Genomic DNA, 17,532 nt, shown 5'->3' with positions numbered 1-17,532 from the left:
AATGACCACCTGCAAGCTCCTCTCCAAGCCATGTGCCATCCTGAATTGGAACCATATTGCTGTCCCTTCACTGTTGTTAGGGCAAAATTGTGGAACTGCCTTCCTAACAGCACTGTGGGTGCACCTACACCACATGGACTGTAGCGGTTCAAAAAGGCACCTCACCACCACATTCTCGAGGATGATTAGGGATGGCCAATAAATGTTTGCCTAACCAGCAATACCAACATCCTGCAAAAGAATTTTTAAAAAGTTGGCACTGGGCTAAAAGTGTAACAATTGAGGATGTGCTGAAAGGTTTGCTGATGGATTGGTGTAAACATTGTTGCTCTGGTAAAAAAAAGATTAATTTTGGTACTATTTCAACTATATTTTCAAATTTGAATTCAACTGCCTGAAGGCACAACGTACGTGTTTTTCTTATGAATAACATTATCTGTTTTAAGATTATCAAAAAAAATCAAGTGCTCAATAGTTGTAAACTTCAAAAGAACGGACTGCACAAAGGTAGGCAGAAAATAACTACGTTTCCCATGACATTTGAGTCAGATTTTTAATGAACCAAGACGCCATTACAAAAATGAATACAAAATGATTAGATAAAATGACCACATTACAATACAAAAAAATCTAGCTGCAATGGAATTATTTCATGGCAGTTATTGAAGACAGCTTTATCTGCAATTATTCACTATACAATGGAACTGATTTTGAAAAGGGAAGTAAAGAACCAAACAGTGCCTTAATGCAGACAGAAGCAATATTGTTAAATTTGCATTTCTAATACAACTGAGCAGTTCATCATGAATACCTATCGCTGTGTATCCGGTTTCATAATAAATTAGAAAAATAGGCTCTTGTTTGAATAGATATTTTTTCTTAAATTAAAAGGGTGGGGAATAAATTAAAACCATAAAGCTCAAATATTTATCCAATGTACAGCAGACCAGACTAGTAGCCATTTAACATGATCTTAAAACCAGGCAGCATCATGTAAAATCAGAGTTATGTGCAATCATCTAAATCAATTTAAAAAAAAAATTATATTCAAGGAATGCTGTTGTCACATCTTGATTAGGAATAATGGAAAATTATGCTCAGTTATAGTTGTCATCTGCTAATTTAGATCAGTTTGTTTTTCTGGCTCCTGTGTTGAAACTCCCGATACAGGTTCATAGTTCCAGTTCAAACTTCTACCTATATGTTGGCTGATGATTTATCTACTTATGCATATTTTATGAACCAATTTTCTAAATAAAGCACGTAACAGCATTCCGTGTTAGGGAGGCAGATTCATTCCCAACCTGCAGAGTTAGCTAATTGACTAGAGGAAAATATAGATAGGAATCTGTAAAATAAAAAGCTGAAAAGGTAGATAAAAATCAATAAAAGCTTGGTTATAGATTCTTAATCAAGAACAGTAAATTTTTACATCTATTGATATAAAATCCTTTGAAGTATATAATCTTTCACCACATTCAATTTCCTTCCCAAATTAGTCGTCCATCTAATTTAATTAATGGTACTGTTTTTGTTCAACCACATTGCTATTGTTAGTGAAATGAAATGATCATATGTCATAACCACTAGATTTTAAATGTTGAAAGTAACTGCCTACTTCTGATGCCTTGAAAAAAAGACAATCAATTGCTTCAATGTTCATTCTGAACCCAAATACAGTTTTAGGTTCAGCCAATATTGAAAATGTTGAGGCCCTTTAAAGGCAAAAATCTCCCAAAAATTCCCAACTGAATTTGACAAAAAATATTTTTCTGAAGTCATCAGTAGTATACTAAAGGCCCCTTCATCACTGAGATTTAATTAATCGATTCCAGTTAAATTTATACAAATGTGTTAAAAGATTAAATACACAATGAAAAAAGACACAACTGAAAAGACCTGCAAATGTGTACCTATGTCATTCATGAATGAATGAAGTACTTAGAAAACCTAATACTAAACAGGGCAGACTATTTAGTAACAGAAATAAACAAAAACACTAAATAAAATCAAATAACTAAATTTGTCAAAGTGTAAAATTTAATATCCTGACAATTTAGTCCTTACAGTTGCCCAAAGATTAATCTTTACATTTCTAATTGAGTTTATTACGAGCCAGAAATGATACTGTACATTTTAAGTTCATATGATTATACCAGTACACAGCAATATACAAATCAATGCTTAACAATAATGCCTTACTGTTGCAATGTGTCAGTAGACAATTACAATGAAGTGTGCATTCACACCAGTTTATTATTGGAAATACTTCACACACAATGTAATTTCACATTCCTGCTTCTAACCTCAAAGGCTAGAACCATTTAAAATTTTTCATTACCACTCTTCAAAGGGATCATGCCATTTAGTGTATTAAAAAGTTCACAGTAAATGTTGCAGTTAGGTCTGGGTTAAACTGCTGCTTCAGTAATAAAAAGACATATCATCCTGTGATGTAACAATTCTGAATCCCACGGGGTCAGATTTTTAAAAAATGTGTAGACCTTGATGACTCTAGCTTGTTGATAAATGTGTAAAAGTTCACCTAACATTTTTTCATATTTTGCCTCTTTCATACTCACTATTGCTCCTACCAAATTTTCATTCTTCGCCATTTTAAACAAAGTGCTAACTGACCAAGTGAAATATCTAATAGTCACAATAGCTAATATACAAATTAATTTAGATCAGGCAACACAGCCATAACTTGATGAACAATTGTCTATTTATAAGTTCTCTGCTAGGAAACTGACATTGATGTTCATATAGAGGCGCCAAAGAGCAAATCAATGGCAAATACAATTTGTTTTTCATATTCATAGACAGTACATATATGGGTGCAGTATTTGAAACTTTACCACTTATTTTTACTGTAGTAATACTTTTTCTTATAAACTAGTTAAACTTGCTGGATTCTAGCATTATACACTAGATATTTTAAACAAGTTGTGTTATTTCTGTAAATTAATTAGTGCTCCATTTTAACATTACTGCTTGTACCTTGTCAGAATTATTCTGTTGGGTGTATTTTAAAATCACTGATAATACAAAAACATTTCTTGGGAACTGTGATTATTTTTCACCATTTAATAAAACTGCTTCTGTCAAAGACCAATTTAACATAAAAAGTGAAGACGTCATTTAAATGGTTTGGAAATTTTATAGATCTGTGGTTTTGGGAAATCATTGAAGGTAGCCAGGTAACAAATCAACCCATACACAGGAAAAGGATTTTTAGATCATACTAACACTCAATGGAACAGACTGCCGAGGTGATGACAGCATCAGGAAGATCCTGATGGTCAGAATGCAACAGGCAAACATTTTCTGGCCAAACAGAATTGGTACCTGAACAAAGTGGAAGCACAGGGTCAAATTAAACAGCGAGAGCTTTACCCAATAATGGGCTAATTTATAAAGGTCTATCTGTCAAGCTGTTTTGAACAGTCACTTTGTACAATCATCTTGTGTTACATTAAATAAGGAACCAGATTATAATTATAAACTATTACTTAAATGGCGATGTAGAACTTTACTTGCACATTAATTTGGTAAATGGAGGGACTGGATCTCTTTACAAAGTCAACAGTAACAATTTTAGTTTGCTGGATATATTAATCTCTTACACCTTGCCTGACATTCCCTTCCTGTAATAACCTCTCCAATTCAGTATAATGTTTTATCAAGAACTGCTTAATTTCCATTAAGAGTAAAAGAGCATTAAAGAGGTTTTCAATAAGCAGCATACAAATCTGTTTAATTTGATCGTCGTTTCTAAATAGCTCTGTGACAACACTTTCACAAATAGAGAACTGTAAATGTTTGCTCCATCAGTTTTCATATAAAGCAATGCCATCACTCAATGAGGAGTAATGCTGCTATAAATTAGTTGAAATCTCACCTACAGTTCATCAAGGCTAGAGGTTTCCAATTACAGATCAAGATTGTGATGCTTTTTGGAAAAGCTTCAAGCCATGCACCCAGAAGTACATCACAGGAAGTTGTCTTCATTACCAAGTTTTGAATTTGTGTTGGACTGATGCAAAAATATACGGACCAAATTCAGTGCAACTGTTCTTAATTATAGAGGCTTATGACCAGCTCAATTACCTACTGGTAAATTTGGGAAACTGGAAAGCAAGTATGCAATCCTCCACAAGATCAAACAGTGAACTATCCTGCACCATCTCCCTTCTATTAAATATTGGTGTTTACACAAATTCAGGTCTTTTTTTAAACCTTCTATTCAAATTGCTGAAAAAGTTCACCCTGCCAAAAGTGACAGTCTGACAAACAGGTTTTTAACAACAACATTTGTTTATGCAAACTATATTTATCAGAGTCTATTATATTTTTCTGAAGACAGTATTCTATAATATCACCAATTTCAACTACCATAATAGCAATAAATTGGTTTATTATTACTGTTGAAATGTTCAGCATTTATTTCAGGAGAACTGCCCCAGAGCAACAAACCCTTAAGGACACCATGATGGAAGTTTCCTTCAGCTTTTCAGTTGCCATCAATTGAATTTCAGTTTAGGGTTTTTTGAAACAAGGCTGGTTATTCCAACCTGCCAAGACCTAATAGCAATTAGTAGAAGATGATATCACCTCACATTAGGTATAGTTTATTTTTGAATATTTGCACTGGTAAAGGTCCGACATTTGTAACCATCTATCAGAAGTTAATTCAAAAAATTGTTGTCAGGGTAAATGTGAACACACTCAACTGTGATACTGCATTAAGGTGCACTGAATACAGGGACGTCCGCAGGTTACCTGTGCTGCAGTCTTATTAAGAAATACACCATGCACATGTGGGGATAGTTCAACGCAGTTGAAAATCTTACAGTTACACCCACTGAGTTGTTACACATCTTTATTCAGAGATAATGAGTTAATAAATCATGAAATTTACTTATTGATAACAGTATCCCTTTTTTCTTGGTCATATACAGAATTCATCTATAGAAAACATGTAAAAGACCACCAAAAATTATATCTACATATCATTTTATGCTCTTTTGCTTTAGTTTCCATAATTCCTGATTCAATGAAGTTCAAATATGGACAGATGTAATCATCAGGTTCATTATTCAGGAATATAAATATTGGTGATGTGGTCCTGTGGAATTACTGAAGTACAGATTTATTCTGTCAGTCACCCACTGAATAATATGCTTGAACGTTAACAGTTTAGCTTTTTCGTTAAAGGAGGCTCACTGCCATGCAAGACCAGCCCAGAGAATGAGAAGGCAAGAACGAAGGAAGGATGGAATACCCAGAGTCAAAATAACTAATATGTTGGGAAAGGCAAAATATATTGCCTATTTTCCAGGATTTTATATCTAACACAAGTTTACAGTCGGCACCTGAAATTTTTTTAAATATCTTTTATATTGATCTGAATGGAAATTTGGGGATTCTTCACATCAAATTGAATTACTTTGTTGGGAATAAGGTGGATATAAAGTTTTAAAAATTTTTGAAAGATATTATGTAGATATTTTTTATATAAGAAAGGAATACTGCCTATTAAAAACCTTGGTTTTAAAAAACGTTCCAATAAATAACACATCTAAAGAATACAAGCCTGCGGACGTCCAAAATTGGATAATATGTACACTTTTAAAACTATGAACAACTAGGCAGTGAAAAACAGTTATGTTCTCACACACAAAGACACACCCAAAACATACAAAAATACTATATCTTAAACTACCAAGTAAGACAATTTATTTTTTTTATCTCATGCCATGACTTAAGAGCAATACACTGAAACGAACAAGGATTTGACAAAAAAAAAAAAAACACCTTTTATCCCAGAAATATACCAAAATATACATCTAAGCTTTGGAATTACTGAGGTTAGACTAATGCCTGCTGGGTAATTGCATTTAATACACAATTAAGGTTGCAAAGAAGAAACAAATCTTTGGTATCTGCATTAGGCGAATGTTAACATTTGTATTTCGCTTTGGGATAGAGCTTGTATGATCCTACAACCCCCATTTAGTACTCAAAAAACAATCACTGAACACAAAAAAAATCCACCCTTCTCCACAAAAAAGTACTGAGTCTCTATCTAACACAAGGTTGAGGAATACAATGCATAGTTGCACAGTGGTATTATGAAAAGGAGATGAACCCTTGCAAGCAAGCTACATCTTTCTTAGTCTTCATTTTCCTTTCACAAAATGAAATGGCAGCGTCCAGCCAGTTACAGTCAGTTCTGAATAGCACCCCAGTGTGTATTAATTCAGATCACCCAGCCCAAAGGGATAAATGCCCCTCAGAAGAGCCAATCCTACCACAGGAGTCTCCAGTCCTTTAACCAATCAAATAGCACATGGGCTCCACTTTCAGCAGTCCCTCTGGTGGACAGAATGAAGCATATTTCCTTTGCTTTATGCAATTCTTTTGTCACTGTAAGCAATTCACACTTTTGAAATGAGATTAGTGTAGGACTGAAGACATTTAAAAAATTTAATTCATACAATCATTAATAAGTCTTTGGTTTTATCAGCACAATGTAAGGTTGCTGGCGTGTAATAAAAGCACTAAGCATGGCAGGAAAGACAATCACTCATATTTACATTCAGAGAGTGAGTGTTATTCTCAGGGTATTTTTAATGATGGACGCAACACCCTTACCTGATCTGATACAAGATTGTCAAAACTGAACAGCCATTTATTATTCAACCAATATTTGGCTCTGAGCACTATTGCCAGCCTCATAATCATTTATCTAGGTTCAAAGGCCTGGCCCCATGACCAGAGTTGGAAATTTCAGTCACCGAAATCAAACTGGGTATACACACCCAATAGGAGCAAGATGGGAGCCTTTCATCATAACTAACCAGTTGTCCATGTAAGGAGTTGCCAGGTCAAGAACTTGTCCAGGTAATGTCATGGAAACAATCCATAGATGTACAGCAGGGGAAGCAATAATCAATTGCCTCATATGCCATTAGGCATGGTTACGAAGAACAAGGTGGTGGTTCAATGGTTTGGCTAAAAGTTCAATGCAAAGATAGAACCATAGAAAAGATTCAGCACAGAAGGGGGCCATTTGGCCCATCTTGTCCATGCCTGTGGAGGGACACAATGAAAAAGTTAAAGGATTGCAATATGCCCACTGCTTCCTTAAACTTTAGTTGTCAATTCTGACCGTCATTATTCTCCTGCCATGCTAGCGCTGATACATGCCAGAGTTTTTTTTTTAAAGTATACAGTTAGTGGCAGGTTCAGCCACTCTGAGGGGGAGATTAAAGCGAGTTACTCAGTCATGAGTTAGAAATGAGGTATACAACAGCTCCTGTACACAACAGATGGTGACAGCACCATTTAAGCAACTGAGGAAGAAAATGAAATAATCATACCATGCGAGTAGACAAGTGTATGGAGTATTTTCATTTAAATTTGCAAGATGCTCAAGCAAATAATTCACCAGACACTATAGTTTTCATCCTCCTTGTAGCTCAGTAACAAAAACAATTGTGTACAATCTTGCTGCACTGATGATTCCATTGAATAAGATGTAATTTCAAAACCCACCATTGCATTGGACATGACAATCCCTAGGGTTGTTGGTGCAGTCACAGATATTTGTAAATCTCTAAACTTCTATTTGGGAGCTGCAAGTCAAGACATTAATAGCTGTTAATCGGGCATTATAATATTTTTAAAGGTATCTCAATGTATTGATACAAAATATGGTGGAATACAATAGGTTAGGTTATTTTTACTGAGAGTACCAGATTTCTTTGCCCAGGAAAATCATTTTTACTACAGCTAAATTGCTATTCTGTCACAATTAGAATGTTTATAATTAACAATAAAACAAAACTCGCTCATTAACCAGTAATTTCCAATGCAGATTAAAACTGTGACAATATCTCAAACGCTCTTTACAAAAGTAACTTATAGAACTGTAACCAACTGTATGATTGTCCTAGGGTAGATGTGATGTTTTTACAATTTATATGGGGGCTTTTATATACAATATTTTAATAAGGTTGCTTTAAAGATCATACAAAGTTAAATATATTAACCTGTCTGACATTCATACCAACCATGGGAATAAATCTGACAGAATTTCATTTTCTTCCTCAGGGATCCTTCATTTATTAATTTACTATACAAACTGACCCATACTTTTGTTCCAAGTGCTCTTCTTGTATAACTGGAATGGATACATCAAGATTTTCTTCTTTTTTTTTTACATCATTCTCCAAGAGTATGTACCTCTTTAAAAAACCAGCCACTAAAATGAGAATCAATTCTACCTGCATAACCCACTAGGACAAGTTTATTGTAAATTTGTCATTTTTTGTATCCATAAAACTCAAGGTAACCAATCTTCTGTACTTTCAGAATCTTTAATTTAGTTTGTTGCTACTTTCATGACTCCAAGTGAATATTTAATCAATTATTAATTGAACCACCAAATTGGTGTCCCTGGTTTTCCTTATCACTTCAAAGCAAGGACTTTAATACTAGTCATAAAGCTGTGTGTATCTACAAATTCAAAATTAAACGCTAACAATCTTATTTTGCTTTCTTTGAGGCTGCCTAGGTAAAATTAGGAGGGGGTGAAGAGTAACAGCAGATTTGAATTAAAAATAGAATAAGGTGTATAATTCTTGCCTATATATAAATCACTAATTTGTGTGAATATTATGTCTATCAAATGTTGAAAAGTTTGGTTAATTATAAATTGTTGCCATATGTAATTGAGGAGCTTAAATATAGGCAAATAATGATATGCTGATCAGATCTTGTTGCACAGGAAATGCACAGAAAATGAATAACTGGTTGGCTCATGGTAAAAGGAAATAACTTTATCAGAGAATATTTGTAGCAGATCATAACTCAAAAATTTCACTTTCCTTCTTCACAAGTAAAGATAGGGACATATCAAAGAAAGCATAATAAAGTCAAAATGGGTCAGATATCACTTGCGTCTTTAAATCTGAGTCAGCTGCAACGCTTTCATTGGGCGCTTCATACAAATACAGCATCAAGAGCTGGGCAACATTTTTAATACTGCACTAGGAATGACCTAAAGTTTTGGAATATTTCAAATTTTCTTTTGAAAGAGGGGGAGCTAGACAAAAAGTAAATGCATTACGGGTTGTTTGGGAGCTATATCAACTGGAATAAAAACAGAAAATGCTGGAAACACTCAGCAAGAAATACTCCAAACCTTTTGTTCATCCCCATACTACAGGATACAATGACTTAATTATTTATAAGTATTACTTTAACATGGCCAAGCTAAAATTGTGGCAAAAATAACTCAATTTTTTAGGAAATAAAACCTTGTCTGGCGGGGTAAGTTAACAAATATCTTGACGCAACAATTTTTGTCCGGAGCATTGTAATGTCCAACCCTGGTACCACTTTAAATTTCTATTACAAAAGCTCAGCGAACACCAACATTGATCAACAGTCATAGATAGACTAGCATCAACACCAGACTTCTGTTCTATGTAATGACATTAGAATGGCATTCGTTATACAGGGTTCACAATTGTAGTTCCTCAGTGACACCACTGTAGCCCTCTCTTAGAATTTTTAAATTCTAGCAGTACTGCCAAGTTTTGCAATAACTTTCAATATTATTGATATTCAACCTACACTTGTGCCACAACTGCCACACAAACGTGGTAGCCATCTGTTTTTGGAGGGTAGCAATATAACTCAATTAATGATAATATTTAAGGGTGTGCAATAAAAAGCATTTAACAATAAACTTCAATACTTAAAAATATAATCATAGAATTTAAAGTTTTTTTAGAAAAGCAAACCGGATTCAAAAGGTCAACTATTTCAAACTGCAATCAGACAGTTTTCACAGCTAGATGTGTTATATTTCATGAAACTTAAAAAGCTGACAGACAGAAAAATACAAACTAACAATAGCCAATTTGACAAGTATATCATCGTGTAGCTAAAACACACTGACAGTAATTACAAAATTCATGTAAAAAAGGTAAGATTGGCAAAGATGCCACTTCAGCCACTTTAAAGTCAGCTATAGAGCCAACTCATCCCCAAACACAAAGAACATAATTGCACACCCCTAATATTTTCTAGTACAGAACTTTACTTTAGAAAAGTCTAAATCATGTCACTGATGCTTCATAGCAACCTCAGAATCCAAATATCAGATTACAAATTGCTGCTGAATCTATTTGTATGACACAATCTAGTTTGATACCTTGAAATTACTACCAAATTGCTGCAAATTCTCATTCCACCAACTGCATACAAAAATGAGAGCTAGGATAGTCAAAGTGTTAAGCCTCTTGTTATTCTAAAGCACAAACCAAATGACCGGAGACAACCGCAGCCACACATCAACTCAATTGTTCTTTGATCGGTCATGCAGGTGCAAGGAGCAGGATATATTTTTGGTCTAGACTGAATTGTTTAGCATTGCTATCAACAATAATAATAATACAAAGTTAAAAAACTTACTCAACTATTAGTGTGACAAACACTACATTCAATTTACAACACAGATAAAACATGTTCACTTTTTCCTTTTTTTAAAGGAAATACCTTTTCTATAGTGGAACCCTCTCCCATCCCCTGACATTGTTGAACTAACCTCTTTCTAACAAAAGGCCAGTGAAAGATGAATGGTATGGTACTGCTTAAAAACATAGAATTCAAATATTAACTAGTTTCAAAACAGTGAGATGATGCATGCTAAAACTTAGGCCACATTTTAATTGAGTTGCAAAAGAAGGCATTTGCTTTGGCAAATAGAATCACAAGTAATTGATTTCTTTCTTTAGTTATCAAGATCACCTTTTAAAGAGAGAAACTAAATCCATAAACATTTTTTTTTTTAAAGTACAGAGTATCACCCAAAAATCAACCACTACATTCTAAATCTACAATCATATCCACCAGGAATAGTTTTTGCATTTGTAAAGCAAGCCTGTAATTGCTAAGCGATGCTGAGGTATTTTTTTCATGGAAAGATTGCAATGATGGAAAATGTTGCTCATGTTCTACTTATAGGGTGCAAGGTCTGTCTCATTTCCCAATGAAAATGTTTGCACAAATTGCTTAAAGTCATCTTTTTTAATTTAAAGAATTTAAGGTCATAATATTGTGAATAATATTAATAAAGTGTTTCGATGGGATTCCACCCCCCCCCCCCCCCCCCCAACCCCCAATTTAGTTAATCTAAAATGGGGGAAATATATTATTTGGTCTCCCTATCACTTGAGCAGGAATTACTCAATGCCATACAGCGTTCAGGAAGGATTGCAACATCACAGCTTGATAAGCCTCTAAAGAAAGCACAATTGTAATTGGGTTAGGTAGAATATCAGTTTTTTCCTTTTAGCCCTACATGGAGTTCCCTGATATGGTTATCCTATCCTATTAATCATATCAATGACAATCGGTGACACATTATTCCAGCAGCAGGGCTATCCACCAAGAAAGAACATTACCACTAATAGAAAACACAGATTTAAGATAATTGGCTAAAGCATCAGAGGAAAGAGGAAGAGAGTTTTAATTTTACGCAGCAAGCTATGATCTGGAACCCAATGCCTGAAGAGGTGCTGGAAAATTGAACAGCAACTTTTAGAAGGGAATTTGACATACATGCAAAGATTTGTGGGCTATTGGGAAATAACAGGAAAGTAGGACCAACTGGATAGCCATTTCAAGAATCACACAGGCAAGTTGGCCCAAATAGCCTCTTTCAGTTCTGTAATTCCATGGTGTATTGTCGAAGGACAATTTGATCATTTTGTATTCAGAGGTCAACCTCATCAAATCAACAGAGGTCCTGTACAATGTTTTTACCAACCAACTTTTAGTAATAACTTATATCTGGACCTTAATCAAAGCTTTATTCCATAGCTCTTGGTTCAACAGTGCTGTCAATATTTGAAGAAATGGGACATTGCCACAAATAGGGAACTGAATCCTCAACAAAGAGTTGCACCGCCAGTTTTTTTGGGGGGGGGGGGGGTGGGGTGGAAGTGGGAAAAGCGAGGGGAGAGAGTTATACACTATACAGAAAACAATATAAATTTGTATCAATTAAGCGTCATTTTGATTATTAGGAGTCAATAAACCATGATCTAAACTGTGTTTGTAAATACATTATAAGTGCCTACAGGGTTACACATTCTCCACTTCACTGAAGTCAATTTCTAAAAACTGGATAAGGCATATCTCCAAAAGGACCATTATAACTGCTTTCACCTGATTGATGATGCCTGTCATGACTGTTGTGGCAATTTTGGTACTCAAAAAAACCCGTAGATACATATTTTAAACTGAGACTCGACATTGGTCGTATCCCCAAACAAGATTCTTTAAAAGTTAGGGAGCAATATACAATAAAAATGTACACTTGCTTTTTCAAACAATGTAAAAATGTTGATTTCATTCTAAAGTTATGTCAGAACAAGGGCACATTATTTATGGTAAAATATTAAACTAAAATAACTTTTTGGAGACTTTTAGGAAATAAACAGCTTTTAGCTAATCAAGCTGTTAAAATGTGAGAAGCTCTTGTACTAGAACTGGGCAAAAAAACCTTCACCGTGGAATTAAGACCTAATAAAATGCTTAGACTGAGAGGTTTACTTTGGTTATTTATGTTGCAATGTTACTTAATATACATCAAAATTATTTGGTTTAGTCGAAAGTACATTTATGCATTTTAAAATTTAGTTTTCATGTCAAGCCTTTGAATATCAAAGTCAAAGGCTTTTTAAAGCCAAAAGCTTGTTACTTAAAGCTGGAAACCGCATATAAATGCACTGAAAATATATCAAATGTATGCAATAATTTCATTCAATATTTTGTAATTAAAATTTTGACATTCAAGTATTTATACAACATATAAAGCATGACCAGGAATAAAAAGATATATTCCAAGGATATGAATCTGATCTATTTTCCCATGTGAACAAGCATATTTAGCCTGGTTTACTTTAGTAGATGACCTTTTTGGGCATCTTCAATAAAAATATACAAATTGCACCAGAGGATTAATTTTAGACTGAACTCAAGAAATGTATTAAAATTGCCAATAGTTTTCCCATTCACAACCCTCAACAGTTCAAGGGGGGCAATATTTAAACACGTGTCAAAGGCAACAAGGTGCATTTGAATTTGGTAATGCTATTGAAATGTCTCAATTATAAAAGTTTGCAAGCATTTGGATTTTACATATTTAGGTTTGAAATTTCATCCTCTTGCATCCAACACTTTTAAAAGAAAAAGATGCAAAAACAATTGCTGCATAAAATTGTATAACTGAAAATACTAAGCTTAAGTCAGCATTTTAGAAATTTCTTTAAAACAGATTATGAGTTTAGAAAAACAAAGTATTTTTCATGAAGAGAAATTTGGTTAATTATCAGTAAGAGCACTTCCAGATTTCGAAAATGAATGTTATATGATATAAAATAATTATCCTATATTAATTAGCAACTTGCATTTTACCAGCTTTATCTAATCTGAAAAAAGTCAACTTTGATTCGAGTGGATTGATGGAATAAATCAGCACGTGTGTGTGACTTTATTTGAAGTCATGGAAAGATGGCAAAATGGGACAATGGAATAAATGGTAGTTTTACTCAGTTATGAATTGTAATTATAACCACTCTAAATCACTTTCTGCTTCCAATCAAAATTACTCATTTTAGTGTTAAACTATTTCCTATATTTATCGATGTATCTTCAGTTCCAAAAACCTGCTAATACAATCCATTCTACACACACACCTCAATGTCACATCAGCCATCAGTTTGCAAAAGGTACTGCCCAGCTCCAATTTGTACAAGAGCAAAAAAAATCCTGAATAAAAATCATGTTTTGATTGCTTCAACCTCAAACTAGAACACCCCATTAAAGCAAAATTTTCTTTGCAACAGACTAATTCAGTGATATACCGATCACCTCTGAAACAAAATATTAACCCATTAAGGAGTACAAAATTAAGAATTCTGCCCCTATTAATTTTCAGTTGCCTTATTTAGAGACACAATTAAAACTTGCCCAGTTAGGTTCAAAATATGAACTGTGGTCTGAGATAAGATACCAAGCATTATTTTAAAAAATTCTATGGGAATATTTCCTCAACACCTGTTTACTACCTCTGTCAATGACCAGCATTCAGTTTTGTTTTGCATTTAAAATTAAAATAACTATCTTGGATACACCTATTTTTTTTCTTGCCGCTTTTTAGAACATTTTGTTATTTAAGGAGCAAATTCCTTAAGTGGAGAATCAGGAGCAACTAAAGGTTCTCAGAAATTGTAAACGCCTTCAGCCATTCAAAAAGTTAACAATAAACTAGTTAGCCAATTTTATCCTTTAACTCAAATCTGCTTAACGTGAAACAGCATGCAATGAAGCCGTACTCAAAATACACTAGGCTGACATCAGTTGTACCAACATTGGTTAAATGTCATAACACACCTGGCGAATTTACTTTCTCTGTAAAGACTATTCCCTAAATGTATACCTAGTTGGGCAACCTGTTTCCAAGACTTAAGCCATGCCATTGAACGAGTACGAAATATGAAAGGAAGCGAAGAAGGTCATCTCTAGAAAAGCATCTTGCCTTCACTTGAACAGCTAGCATCATGGGAAAACCTTTTCGCTGCATGGCACATTATATGTGAGGACCAATTTATTATTGGCACTGATGCAACTGTTGACAACTAGTCTATAAGGTAGCTTCCATTGCATAGTTTGTACTACTGATACATCATTAAGTCTTTCCATGCACAAGTATTACGCACATTTTTGTATTTTGGGTGCCATTAAAATATAGTGCAATGAGAGTCAACCGTAATGAGGGCAGAGGTTTCATACATGACTTGGGTTGGGTGGGTGGTGGAACTGAAGAAAGACCTGGAAAAATTGTAAAAACTTGCCTTAGAGGACCAAAGGGTTTCAGTTTACATTTGTGCATGGGGTCCAAACATTTCCCACTGGTCTAAAGTCCAGAACCTACTATTAGGACAATAACAGTATTCCTCTAAAGTTTGATTCTGACAATCCAGTGAAAGTAGTACAAGAGTACATAAACTAGAAAGATACAAGTACTGTAGCAGTACAATCTGTCACAGGATCTATTTTGTACATTTAAACAATCTTAGGGTTTGTATATCTTGAAATAATATTTTCAACTTCCATAATATCACCAACACCAGTCTACATTCAGCCATCCAGTAACTTTGAATTGCCCAATGAAAACTGGTTGCACCAGACTCTTGACAAAATGGTTACTACTCTGCACAATGTAAAGTTCATGTTTGAAGGTTCCTTTACCTGAAAAACGACATTAAAAAGTAGAAAATAGTAACTGTTTACCTTTTATGAACAGGAGCAACTAAATTACTGATGCCTATTAACTGCACTCATGCAAACAATGTCATTGGTACAGCAGCTAGGTAAAACTGACTTTGGTTCAAGCTTTTAATAGCTGTCCATATTTGGTAGGCAGCCATATTCATTTTATTTGCAGTTTGGTAGAGTAACCCTATCAATACTGCAATTTTTACATCTTGAAAAGGAGATAAATGTAGTTACTAACAGGGAAAAATGGTGGCTGTCATTATTTTTAAGATTAAGAAATTGGTTTAATTGCATCCAATCATTATTTCCAGCACAAAGAACACCAACCCAAGTAAATTCTAATGATAAACTGAACTCAAGTACCTAGTTGGTTTAAGTAAATATACACACTCTCAGTGCAGTAAATATGGGTGAATAGTCAGTAACAGAGCACAGGGATGTCCTGATGACCACTTGCTTGATTCAAGCACATTATCTGTTAAAGAATCAGCAATGTGTTTATCAGAAAATACCATGTGCTTCCAGACTGAAGGAAATTATAACCCACATTCATCTCCAGTGGGCAACTCAGCATAATGTATGTATGTAATAGGTAACTAAATGTGTTGTTTATTAACCAATTAGGCATGATGGTCAGTGTGGCTACAGTAATCATTCTAGCTTGTAATGCAATCCTTGTTCCACACTTACACAAGCACTGACAGAAAATGACAGGCACCATTTTTACTCCATGTGAACTGCAATGCTCTACTCCAGTCCTTTAATTTTTGGTTTTAATACGCTTACAGCAATGGTTCAACCCATATTGTGCATACTGTAAGTCTCTTGACTAAAAACAACCCTATTTTCCATTAAAGATAAACAAACGCCAAACTCAGTCAACATTAGATATGTTATCAACCTACGGGGAACAAATATTATTTAGTTTCTATAAATAAATCAGTTTCAGGAAACTAGATAATGAATTTTCCCCATTGGTTAGCCTAGTTCATTTGTAGTTTGCTTATCTCTACCATATTCCATGATGGTTCCAACTGGCTTCAGTATCTGAGCAAAGACAAAAACTTCACAAGATACCTATGATCCACTGACTAAAGTCTCCTCTATTTCCAGTTGTTTAGCCATGTGGATCAATATCTCTGACGGTATAACATTTGCTAACATACCCAACCTTACATTTAGGAAGGACAGACATACTAAGCCATTTTAAAAACCGAGAATGTTTTTAAAACCACCAGTTTGTGAACTTTTGTCTCAAAGCATCTACCTTTGAATCTTTCCTACAAAAATAACCAACAGTAAACCACTTTATACAAACGGTGCATAAATCTACAGTGTACCCGACAAGGAACAACCTTTTTTTTTAAAGAAAGGATACCATTTCAAGAGACATTAACAAGAAAAAAATAAAAACCCAATGTAATTTTTTTTACGGTATACACAGGGAAAAAAAAGATGCACAAGCATCCCAAGTACAGGGCTGCCTAAACTGTACCAGTTAAAGAAACCCATGCTATTTATACATGATATAAACACCTTTATGAAACAAAAAGGCCTGTACAACAGACCTAATTAAAATAAACACACAATTAAAAAGAACTAATAAAATAGATACTAGAGGAGACAGAACCCTTGCCTATGCATTGTTAATGACTCCTATATTGTTACGACCGTCTGAAACGATAAATATTCACGTGTTTCTTTTTGGTAGAAGTCTTTTTTGTCATTTGTGACACAATCCTGAAAAACAAGCAAGTTAAAAAAATTAGGCAAACATCAGTTTTGCTTTTGCTGGAAGCAGCCAACTACACATCCCATTACTGGATTAAATGATCCACTCTAGGGAGTACGTCTCATTGGGCCTTGGTGGTGTTGGTGGCCCCACCTGCTGAGGTCACAGTGAACGAAGAGTTCTGGTTGGAATCAGCTGACATAGAGGCCATCTGGAGACTGGCTGCATGTCCAGCTGTCCCGGCGGCGGATATCAGGCTTACGGCTGGGTTGCTGGTGAGTAAGGAGAGGTTTTGTGGGTTCAAAAAAAGAGGGGCTGTAACGATGTTTGGAGTACCCCCTGGGTTCGCTGCATTGGCAAACAATAGATTTCCACTGGCATCAAGGGAGGTTATAGGAAGTGTTCCACTAGATGCAAGTGCTGAGAAGAGAAAGAAAATC

General features: G+C 34.6%; 1 protein-coding gene across 4 annotated transcripts in view; it reads right to left on the bottom strand.

Moving 5' to 3' along the window:
- Window positions 1-523: 523 nt before the first annotated feature.
- Window positions 524-17,532, bottom strand: part of LOC140427869 (POU domain, class 2, transcription factor 1-like) — a 329,760-nt gene continuing 312,751 nt past the window's right edge. For all 4 annotated transcript variants that reach the window (XM_072513676.1, XM_072513677.1, XM_072513678.1 and 1 more), the window contains one exon: window positions 524-17,512. In XM_072513676.1, the coding sequence (XP_072369777.1) occupies window positions 17,214-17,512 (299 nt within the window). In that variant the 3' untranslated portion in view covers window positions 524-17,213. The remainder of the gene's footprint in view (window positions 17,513-17,532) is intronic.

This window comes from Scyliorhinus torazame, chromosome 8 (genome assembly GCF_047496885.1).
Source record: "Scyliorhinus torazame isolate Kashiwa2021f chromosome 8, sScyTor2.1, whole genome shotgun sequence".
In the NCBI taxonomy this organism is placed as follows: Eukaryota; Metazoa; Chordata; class Chondrichthyes; order Carcharhiniformes; family Scyliorhinidae; genus Scyliorhinus; species Scyliorhinus torazame.
This window is presented reverse-complemented; position numbering and strand designations above follow the sequence as displayed.